Source organism: Lissotriton vulgaris, chromosome 7, assembly GCF_964263255.1.
Source record: "Lissotriton vulgaris chromosome 7, aLisVul1.2, whole genome shotgun sequence".
In the NCBI taxonomy this organism is placed as follows: Eukaryota; Metazoa; Chordata; class Amphibia; order Caudata; family Salamandridae; genus Lissotriton; species Lissotriton vulgaris.
The window spans coordinates 1186933352-1186945508 of NC_141695.1; the positions used below are offsets into that span (position 1 = coordinate 1186933352).

Below are 12157 nucleotides of genomic sequence, written 5' to 3' on the forward strand. Positions count from 1 at the left end.
TCCCAGGATTACTTCTCAATCAGTGAGGAACTCAGATCTCCAGGCCCCAGTAGCAAAATGGGGACGTTCAGCTTTTGCCTTCCGAATTCCATAAAGATATTGCATCACTCATGCAGGACTTCAATCAAGCCTTGTCTGACCTCAATACGTTTCTGCGCTAAATGGATTCCAGTCTTGAACAGGTTGAATCAAAAGGTGAATCAAGTTCAAAACAATATGGCTTGGGCCGCACAGAAAAACTAGAAGGAGAGCAGGTGGTGCTACATGACAAGCTTGACAACCTTGAAAAGCACTCCAGAAGGTACAATATACAGATCAGAGGGTATCGCATCAACGATTTCCCCCCACGGAACTTGAATCTCAGGTGCAGGTCCTCTGCACCCACATACTTCAACCAGGCCAGGGCCAGCCGATCCGCCTGGACTGCACTCACAGGGTTTACTCAGCTTTTCAGCAATAAATAATCTTTCTCCAGATACTCTTACCAGAGTCCACTACTTCCACGTCAAAGAGAAGATCTTACAGGAGGCCAGGTTCGAGGGGACATTTCACTTCAACAAAATGTGATGCACCACCCGTGAAGTGAGAATAGCCCACTTCACTAGACGGAGCTGATGGCTGCACTTCCATCATACCAGATCCTACGTATGCTGGCCCTTATCAAGGAGGCCAACGCAGCCATACTATACAAGCTTACTATTCACTAGGATCAGACATCACTTTTTGCCCTGAAGAAGTTCATTTCGTATGAACGAAACACGTTGGCTGGCAATTTTCTATATTTGGATTCTTAAGAAAATAAAAAATCCATTAAGACAACATAATCAAGACTATCTGATTTATTGAAAAACTATTCTCAGTTCACGGGTGGTGCACCACTCCATATCTTGGGCTCATCCATTCTCTGCTTCGCAGCTGGCACCCAACGACGGCAGGTGTTGGAGTAGCTTGTGCACACCCAAACAGACCTATTGTTGAATCAAACACAAAGGGAACATAGCAGGGGAGTGCAGTCACTGCGTCCGCCGTTGCCTGTAACTGTATTCTACTTTTACAAAATGTCTCTGTCCAAATATGGGCCCAATGGAGGAAATTCAGAGTAATAACTCTGCACCTGCAAAATAACAGAATCCATTATTGAAGGTGATTTCCCTTCCATCTGCACTTCAGCTACAAGGAGAAACGGATTGCAATTTGCATGGTACAGGAAGCCTGCAAGATACTGGGCATGCCGCCCAGAGGAGGAGCTGCCCCTAGCGCCGGTTGACCAGGGGTGGGGAGGCTGGTATTGGCAATCAACACTCTCCACACTAAATAAAACTGGCAAACAACACCACCAAGGGGCAAGAGAATGCAGACCACCTGCATCAGAAAAAGACACTTTACCTTGAGCTCCTCCTGATGAACTTAAGGCCCTATGAGTTGCACGGGAGGGTGTCAAGACTGTGCATCCTTCATGCATCACTGGATGTTGATTCACTTCTCTGGAGGGGGATGAGGTCATGTCCATTCGAGAAGCCTGCCCTTTCTAGATAATAACTTGTATTTCTATTTTCTTTCCAACTTACTCCGGGCGATAGTCTCCCGGACCAGGACCCAGGCATTGTACGAGGTCTGGCAATTTTCTAGGTTTATGTTTCTCCAGGTAACAATCTGTTTTCAGTTGTTGTCCTGTTTACCTATAGCTCAGCTGACACACAAGAATGGCGGGGATGAGGTTACACAATTGATGCATATTTCATAATCCATATCTTACAAGCAGGCGGGGATACCCACACAGCCCGTCATAACGACCCTACAAATAGTATCAATTAATGCGCAAGGCTTAAACTACCCAGTTAAGCATCAAGCTTTGTTGCATTGGCTTAGTTAGAAGGAGGTGGATGTGGTGGTGCTTCAGGAGACTCAAGGTGGAGATCAAGCGCATCTGCTCTTATTGGTAACCAACACAATTGTACTCTTAGTTTAGCAGCAATCCCAGGGTGTGGCAATCCTCCTCTGTAGTACCTATCCTTTAAATTAGACAGCATATATAGGGACCAAAAGGGTTGACAAGTGGGGATATCTGGCATTCTGTGCATTATTCAGATGACCGTTATATCGGTCAATGGCCCCAACAGGGAAAGAGAGGAGTTCTGCACCAACCTGTTCCCGAGGATCTCCCACTTCGCAGTTGGCAATATTGTTTCAGGTGGCAACCTCAATACTCCCCCGGACACAGTGATGGATGTCTCCCATCCCAGACAGGCCGAACACCGCCACCCACTGCCCTAAGGCAGGGGTTGATAGACCAGACGTTAGTGGAACTTTGGTATCACCATCATTCCCAAAAACGGGATTATACATCGTGTTCCAATGTTCATAAAACCTGTTCACCTCTGGGCTACTCTCTGGTCTCACAATCTCTGCTGCCCAGGCTAACAGACCCTAAAATCAATGCTAAATTCCTATCCGACCACGCTCCAGTGTGGCTGAGAGCGCGGCCTGCTGACCCGCAGAGACCATTCCCAGGGCCATAAGGCCGTGAACGTGGTGGTGCTCTGGAACCCAACCCTGTGAACTGTATCCAAGACACAATAGAAAACTACTTTGCTAAGAATGATAATGGCAAAGAGTCCCCTACAAACCTTTTGGGATGCAACAAAGGCAGTTTTCTGAGGGCAGCTGAGCTCCCACACAGAGATGTTTGAGCGCGCGGCTAAACTCCGCAAGCGAGAATTAGAAACTGATATCTCAGGCTGAGACATAGCTCAAGAGAGGAGGTTCACACAGGACTCTAAGAGAAGTCAGTAGGCTTCGGTAGGGGCTTGAACAGATACTGATGAAGGAGGCAGCCAGGATACTACTTTATGGTAATCAAATTTATTACGAATGAGGTGACAAGGCAGACTGACTCCTAGCCCACAAGTTACAAATGCTAGCAACACGTAATCACATCAAGGAGGTCAGGAATGTGGTGAGCCAGCAGCGCCAAAGACGGCAGAGATTCTCGCAGCTTTTCAGTAATTCTATTCTATCTTGCTTCGGGCCCAGGAACTCGATGGGCAGCTCCAAGAAGAATATCTCTGTGACTTTACGTCCTGAACAGAACATTACAAGGTATGAGGTCTGGCAAGCGATTAATAGCCTCCCATCCCAAAACGCGCTGGTGTTCTAGGAGTTCCCAGCCACCTTTTACAAGGCATATGCTTCCATACTGATGGAACCCCTCATTGAGGTTTTCAACTCTTTTTTAAGGTCCGGGATAGTGACAGATACAATGCTAGGGGTTCCACCTTACCCTTCTATTGAAGCCTGACAAGCCCCCAATACAGTGCTTCTCCTATAGGTCAACTGTATTATTGAACAGCGACGTATAACTCTTTGCACAGATATTCGTGATCCGGTTCCAACCTTTCTGGCCTACACTTATTGCTCCTCAGTAATCTGGCTCCATCTAATACAGGCAGGTAAATTTCAACACAAGACTGGCAGTGGTCCTCATGAAGGTGAGGGAACATCGTCACCAATCAATGGCCCTTCTCTGTCTGAACGCCAAAAAGGCTTTGGACAGCATAGATTGGGCATATCTGTCAAGGGTACTGGACAAGGCCTTGCTAGGCCCAAAAATGAAAACATTTGTCCAGTCAAACTACAAAAAGCTATCCGCCAAGCTTAAAGTTAATGGAGCCTTCACGCCAGACATCCCTTTGATGAGAGGCATGAGACAGAGGCGTCCCTTGTCCCCTCCTATCTTTGGCTTGACCATGGAGCCATTGTCGGCCAAGATCCAGAATAATCTTGCACTTCACAGCATGATAGTGGATGGTAATGAGCACAAACTAGCCCTCTTTGCTAAAGATTTACTGTGCTTTGTCACAGATTCTGAAACCACAATTCTGGCATTGTTGGGGGACCTAGACGGTTTTGTCCAGGTATGAGGCCTTAAAATCAACTGCTCCAAATCCCAGGGCCTAGGGGAAGCGGGCCCACAGCAAACCCTTTGTGACCTTATCCAATGGGCGGTTTTACATAACATAACACATGTATTTGTAAAGAGCTGATTAACAGATGTTTACTGTTACCCAACTCAATGGTACTCATTTTATCGACCTCAGATGGATGAAAGGCTGAGTAGACCCGCCGGGATTTGAACCTGTGTCTATGAGGTCGAACAGAGGCCCATGCAGTGGATTCATTAGTCCACTAAGTCACCAGACCCGGCTACATGGGCTGCGATGGCCATCCCATACTTTGGGGTTCACCTTACAGCTTCCAGTTGGAAATATCCAAGCTGGGTCAGCTCAATAGCCTTCAAATGAATTTCATACCCCGGCTCCTATATATCCTGCAAACCATCCCTCTTGAAATCCCCAAACTGACACAATCTCTAACCATATAAAAAAAAAAGTTTGATTGAAACTACGACACTTAGGGTAAGACTTGGGTACAAGAGCAAGCCTTCTCGCTGGTCACACTCTACGAGCATTTGTGGCTTCCCAATGGGGCCTGGGAGGGCTCTCCTCTCCTACCATTGATGGACAAACTCTCGGCTCATTGGCAAACTGTAAGAAGAAAAAACGCATTTCCGGTCAATCAATTTCTCTTGACTCATCTCATGGCCAATACCCCAGACGTCCGCTGGCATGTCGGAACCATGTCCCGTTTGTTGGAACCAGGGCTAGGCACCTTCTTTGAAGGACGTCTACAGCAAGGAGAACTCATTGAGAAATATGCATTGACTAGGCACAGCACATATAGGCTCACGTAGGCTTTATACTGGGCGGGGAGAGATCCTGCTTGTAGAGCCTTACAGAGGGAGGAACCACCGACTGAATCCCTGTACACCAATAATATGCTACGCAAAGGCATATTCTGGCTTTACCCCTACATCTTAAATTTCACCCCCTCCAAGAAGCATGCATGTGTGGCGCAATGCGCAATGGGAGAGGTTATTGGCTATGGACATTTCCGAAGAGACTTCATGGAGGGGTGGGGGGTGGGAATGCATACAAATAAAGGTTACGGACGACTAGCTAGAATCATAGGTTCCTTATTCTGAACTCTTCACAAACGCAGGAAGCTTGTAAATCTTCCACGGCTTTTAATGGTCTGTGACTTTTCCATTCTTGTTATGCCACAGTTTCGTGAACAGAGCCAACATTTATAGTGTTTTGACAGTGGTCCTAGTTTTAGTGCTGTCCAGTTTTCATATCTGCTCTATGCTTTAAACGTCACGCGATTACCATTCTCTTTGCGAGTATACCAGCAAACTGTACCATAACACTGCATTAAGGAGTCGTAAGTTAACTGTGGAGTATTGTCTTTTGTGTATTTTCCATTTGACCCGATTGCATTTGATTTATTATTGAGTGATGTGCGCATACAATTCTTGGCTGGGCATTCATGCTAATATTACTGTTCTGAATGTGTTGCACTGTGTCTAGGCTCACGCCACACATTCTAGAGCTGACCCTTGAATTACTCGCCTAATCTACCCAGAAAGTCAAGAACGTTTAAGTAACCCCCTTTTTCTTTTGCAGACTGCATAGGGTGCTGACTGCGAAGGACCTGGAGTTTTTCTTTAAAGAGTATAGTGGCCCCTCTAGTTGCTCATTCTGTGGAAGAGGAAATGGCATATCCGGTCATAGGTCCCTTGAGCGTCTGTACAATTCTGTACAATTAAAGAGCTTGGTAAGGTGGGTAGTATAAACTCACCCGAACAATACTGCTCTCAACAGTTGATATTTACTGTCAGGCATTACAGTGGAAGTAGTCACCGTTCTACAAACAAAAGCACTGCAGAAATAGCTTTACCAAGGTCAACATAACCAAGCAACATTCGTAATACGACATTTATGGATGTACAGGCTAGGCAATTTATCACAGTTGAGCTGAAATGGAAGCCACTGGCGAGCCTCAAGTAGTGGGGTATGTATGGCAGAAAAATTCCAAAAGAGTTACCTACTTTCACAACCCCACAAGTATAGTTGTTTTTGTGGCAAATGTATCTTTATTTACTGTTAAAAAGGCCTTTATTTTACAACTTATGAAACACAGACATCGTTCTGTGAAGCAACAGGGCCTGGTCTGTTTGCCTCATGTGAACTGAACGTACAGCAACCTCTGGGCAGAACTGGGGTGAGGACAACACTCAATGAACGAGGTAAACGACTGTGTCTCCGATATCTGCCTTCAGTCCATTGTCCGTGATGTGCACTTTCTTCTCGGTCAGGTCAATGTGGAACGTTGCCTTCTCGGAAATGGCGGTCTTCCCAGAATCCTCTTTGCCCAGGACAGGAACACGGCGAGGTCCCAGCACAGGGTCATCGTAACGCATGAGTTTTACTTTGGAAAGGTCTGCAAAGAAAAGGACGCTTTCATTAATTGTTTTAGTTCGGTATGTATAAACATTTGTCATCGAGATGGCTACATAAATGAGGTGCAATTGAAAATTGAAAAAATCCTCTAGTGCCTGATTCTGAATAACTCTCTCAGGAAAGTAAAAAATCTACACACATTGTTTTTCCCCTTTGTTCTGCACAGACTTTAGATCTCCAGCAGTGGGACTCCTTTTCCATATATAGACATGCATATTGTTTCATCAAACGGACAATTTGCATCAATAATTGTGATGAAAATTTGTAAGTTGTACATAAAAACTGTTTGTCTGCCTTTTCATGTCTAATTATTTAATTTTAACCCTCAGCAGCTATGCGGATACTGATTTTTTAAAGCTCCTGGAGGAGAGTGCTTGGTAATGTGACCTTACGTTTGCGAGACTGCTTGGGGAAATCTTATCTTTTGCAAATTGTGAAGGTGTTGAGATGGTTTATTCTTGTATGATCTTACTACAGACAACACTGTACCCAGTACTTTAACATATACATAAAGAGGCCTTTGAGTCTGCCGCATGTGACCTATAAGATGATTCTGTCTGTTTCAGTTATCTCCCCTTGATTCAATAGATTCACTTCCTATTCTTGTGTTTGCCCGCCATTGGTGCATGGCGCTTTGACCATGTTTTTTTTTTATCTGTGGAATGTATCCCGCTACTGCTGACGTGTGGTCACTATTTTTTATTTTGTACTAATAACTGCTCAGGATGTTTTACTTTTTTATAAGAATGGTCAATGTCACTTTTTGTTGTTGACATGTTTAGGCGGTCTCCGAGGGATGTGCAGTAGGATCAACAAAAACCCCCAGCGCTGTATCACTTGCATATAAGTTGGAAACCACATAGCATTTTATTTTCATTTTCATTTGGTGGCCAATCTATTGTGTTGCAACCATTATCTTTTCTTACTAATCGCCATGTTAACCGTTCCTGGCACCGAGGAATAAATACTGCTCATTCTTAGGTCTAGATCTTTCTCGTATAAGTAATGCATCCTTATCCTACACTAACAGCAGCTTTAAGGAGTGATACCTTCATTGTTATCTGATTTAGATTTACAGCGGCCTTATTTAAACTGTTATGTGCATATAAAAATGAAGCAAACAAAGGATGTAACAGTGAATTGAAGAGAGCGCATTTCTTCATTCAATCCTTATGGATACATTAGTGTTTTTTTGCTTCTCGTTACTGAGACCATCTAGGCCTGATTATTCTAGCAGAAACATCTAACAAATAGGTTTTCTCTGTTTTTTGTCGCGCTGAAGGGCTGAGCGGCTCATACAGATACGTGCTCTCCTTCCAAATCCAGGTTATCTATTTATTTATTATGACTGGTTTTGGAGTTCTGTACAAAGCACTGCACACTCTCTAGTTCAGCTTGTTAATATTCTCATATGGAGATGCCAGATTAATTCATACAGGAAGCACCTAGTTATGGTTTATTGTGGTTTGTACCCAAAATGTTGAATCTTCTTTTCTTAATTGCATTTTCTGAAAATACATATGTTTACCACCTGCTCTTCTCTAGTCACGGCTGAGGTTGAAGACTGTCCTGGTGGAATGGACAGACTCAAATGTCCTCAGATGACTCCTTCGCCAATGCATTGCACATCTTGCTGGATCAAAGACAATGCAAACAATATGATATGCTGGCTAAAGATGCTTTCAAATGATCACTTAGTCTGCCTGCACACCATGTCACAAACGTATACATCTCAACGAATATACCGAATTTGTTGAGGAGGGATGTGCTGGTAGGATCACATCAACCACCTCTGGCTCAAGCTAAAAAGAGCTCAGATGACCCTACTCAATCTCGATGAACAAAGGTGTAATTACTGACGATTGTGGTGCAGTACTCGACCCCCCTGATTAGGACAGAAGGTCCACTCTGTGAGGGAGACTTAGAGAAGCAAGCAGGGGAAGGTGTAAATGTTCTGTGCACCACACCCTTCTCGGCCAGTCACGGGAAATGAGAATTGCTTGAGCATGGTCCTGGTGAAGGATTCAAGCGTATGGGAGGAAACACAATTAAGCGGAAGCTTCCACTTCAACTAAAAAGCATCCCCCAAAGCTCATTGAGATGGATGCTCGAGGGTAGGTAACAGGGCAATGGGCATTGATGCGAGTGGCCAAGACCCACTAAAGGCGTGCCACATGGAGGTGGAAAGTACCTCATAGTTGGCAAGATGATGCCGAAGGAGGCAGTCCGCTTTGAAACTGAGTGAACCAGCCAGAAGGTTTGCTACCAGCCACAGATTATTGGTGCGCTAAAGTCCACAGTCTCAACACACTCCGAGCGATAATGTGACACCTCATCCTCCACTTGTTGATGTACCACATTGTGTTGTTTTGTCCATCAAGATCAGGACAGACTGATGGGAAAGCTAGTTAGCTCACCGGAAGTTCCAGCAGATTGGTGTGCAAACTCTGCTTTTCTGGTGATTGGGGGTCTCCAATCTCCAGTTTCCCCAATGTGCAATCCATCCTATCGGTCACCACAGTGGCCACAGCTGATGGAAGACAGAAGGAGCTCCCTCGAGGCAGGTCCTCTTCTGTTCCCCATAAAGATAAGTTTACTGCAGTGTCCATAGAGTTTACAATAGAATCTGCCAGATCTGCCTCACGCTGGAACCACTGCCTGCTGAGGCATTAATGGAGGGCCCTCACGTGCCAGGGTACGTGCGAGAGCAGAAGGATGAAAGAAGCCAACAGATCAAGCAGTAGTAGAGCCATAAGGACTCAAACTCGAGACAGAAACATGAAAATCATACCATAAATGTCCTGGCAATGGCATAACGAACGTTGAGGTAGGTGCTCCTTGCAAGGTTCATGGAGGGGGTCCCCTCCGGAGTCAGTCAGGAGCTCTCAGGCCAGGGTACTGTGCTGAGAGGGCCCCCTGGAGCTCAGGGACCCCCTGTACTGCAAGGGCTGCGGGGGCCTATGTTTCGCCACTGTGTCCTGGCTCCTCTGTAGAGGAGGAAGGTCCAGAGTAAGCTCATATCCAGTACTGTCCATATGAACAGGAAGTTTTGGGAGGGCTTCAGGTGCACCTTGGTACACTGATTGAGAACCCTCCAAGGCAAAGTGCAGTGACGCTGTCGCCTGAAGGTGGAACACCGCATCAAACCAGTTATGAGCATCCTATCATCCAGGTATGGAAACACCACAATCTCCAAACCCTTGAGATGGGCCGTCAACACCGCCATCACTTTGGTGACAAGAGGCACTAAAGTTAATCCAAAAGAAGGAATCGTTAAATTGTGGTGAGTGAAACCCACAACAAATTGCAGGTACTTCTGTTGCGACTACTGGATCAGTTTATCAAACTACAATTCCAAGAGGCTGAGGGACACCGGCCAGCAGTCCGTATTCAGAGCAGAAAGGACCTGAGCCGGGGCCAGAATCTTGAACTCCTCCTTGCACAGGTAAAAGTTCACAAGCCTAAAGTCTAGATCAGATGAAGGCTGCATCATTCTTGGGAACCAAGAAGTAATAAGAATAACACCCTTGCCCAATTTCCTGCTCCGGTAGCAATGCCACTGCTCTCTTCTGCAGCAGGACATGCACCTCCTGCCTCAGATCTGTAGACAGAACCAGCCAGGATGGAAGGGAATGATGAGGCGGGAGGATGCTGCAGGAAGGGTTAGGCATACCCCTTTTCAACAATCTTCCGGAAATACTTGTCTGAAGTGATGGCCATACAGGCCTGCAGAAAAGAGGTTGCCCATCCTCCCACCGCCATAGCCTGTTCTTTTACAGATGAACTACTGCAGTGACCCTGTATGAGGGGGCAGGGGGGGGCATCTCTTGCCTCTGCCCCAATATTGTGAAACAATGGGGCTTTGCTGTTGCTGGCCAGTCGCTGTGGATTAGGGTTGCCTGAATTGAAAACCCCCGGCACAGGCTGAAGGTCTACAAAAGAAACAAAAGCTCTTTCTGATTACTGCAGCCCTAATGATCTTGCAGTGGCTCTACCTTCATTGAAGCTTTCTAGTGCTGCTTCTACTTTGACCAAATTTGCGCTCACCTCAGGTCATTTCCATGACTGTGATCCACATCTGCTGAGAACCCCATTGCGAATAGTCAGGGCATGTCGCCTTAATGGCACATATGAACTCATTGCTCTGGTGACGCAGTCAGCTGTATCCAGCCTTGATTTTATGTTGGGAAGTATCCTGACTATCAACGTCCACCACTGCAATGTAGCCCCTGAGATCCTCTGGTAAGTTGCAGATCACCATCGCCACTATCTCCCAAAGGGTGTGGGAGTTGCGCCCGAATAAACAAGCCGCATTCAGGGAATGCAGTGGCAGGCTGCCTGCAGAAAATATTTTGTTCTAAATACCCTCCTGCATTTTTGACTGGGGAACAGGTAGGAAAGGTCTCTGGTTTCAACTTTAGTTCAGAAGACAGCATCAGCATTAAGGTGTCTGGGGAAAGATGAAGCCAAAAGAAAGCTGGGTCTCCAGGACTGGCCAGTACCAGCATGCTATGGTTGAATTCAACTCTGGGCACAAGGTGGGCTTGGCCTATGGCTCTTTGACATCATAAAGAGCCTCATTAAAAGACAGGAGATGCTGTACAACAGACTTGCATGTGTCAGGATATCAGGCCTCTATTCAACTGAGGAGAGGAAGCACTTGAGCCACCTTCTTGTGAGGAAGTATACTGTTTCTGCGAGGTGGAGGGCCAGTAGCTGAATCAATATCAATGTCTGGTGACATATCCAGCCCACTGGCATTTTGAAGGGCTACCGGATGCTTCAGAGGGGGTAGAGCTCAATTTAATCAGCATCCCCCTGGTCATCTCGGGAGTGTTGATCTAAATGGGAGTCAAAAAGTATGTGGATATGGGTACTGGACGTCTCTTGATATTGTTCTTCCACGAGGCACAAGGCCACTCTTCTGGATTTCATCCTCTTGGCAGGTGATAGTGCATTTATGAGGTTGAGGTGAAGTCCTAACAGAACAAAGATTGGGGCTAGGATCAGCATCGAAATTGGTGCCGGTCAGCGTAAAAAATCTGCATTGAGGGGTGTAAACTCCATCAAGTGTCCTAGCATAGGCTTGAAGCCAGGCAGCTTTAGGAGGACCCCATATGGCACCATCGTAACACTTGGTGCCAAACGAAGGATGCCAAGTGGCGTTCCATATGGTCCAATGGGTCTGAGGAAGCACCAGAGAGGACTGCTGCTCTCTGGAACATGTCCAGCTTTGCGTAAAGGAATAATGTTGGATTCGCACTGGGAACTTGCGGTATGCCAACATAGTCATAGGCACTGGGAGAAACAATGTAGGTGCCAATGCCATAACTGGCAGAGCGAGTGACGTCCTAGGGGACAAGGACTTAGGAAAATTTCTAGCAAGGGGATAATTTGTAAAGTTCTTCAATTAGATAGTTGTCAAACAGAATTATCTACCTGCCACCATACTAATTGGATCTTGGCTCAACACACTTTACCACAGAATAAACTGCATTATACATTGGGGGCATTGTACACTAAAAGACTGAAATAAGGGAGACACAGTACTCTGTAAGAATTGAGTTTGTTTTCTGCACTATATTTCACCAAAACACCACAACCCCCCCCCCCCCCCAAACAACCTAAGCGCAATTTGTCACTAACCATGATGGAGCACGGTTCTGATATACTAATCAGGTTCATCCTGGTTAAAGATTTAATCTTCAGGCTTTAGACCTTTATGTCCCAATCCGCCACTGGGGTACACTTCTAAAGCCCCCCAGGACCGCAGGTGAGGCACTTAGAAACTCACAGGG

At 45.9% G+C, this 12157-nt stretch overlaps 1 protein-coding gene across 1 annotated transcript in view; it reads right to left on the bottom strand.

Moving 5' to 3' along the window:
- Nucleotides 1-5972: 5972 nt before the first annotated feature.
- LARS1 (leucyl-tRNA synthetase 1) overlaps nucleotides 5973-12157 on the bottom strand; it is a 232182-nt gene continuing 225997 nt past the window's right edge. The window contains exon 32 of the mRNA XM_086931659.1: nucleotides 5973-6339. Coding sequence (XP_086787785.1) covers nucleotides 6134-6339 — 206 coding nt within the window. The 3' untranslated portion in view covers nucleotides 5973-6133. The remainder of the gene's footprint in view (nucleotides 6340-12157) is intronic.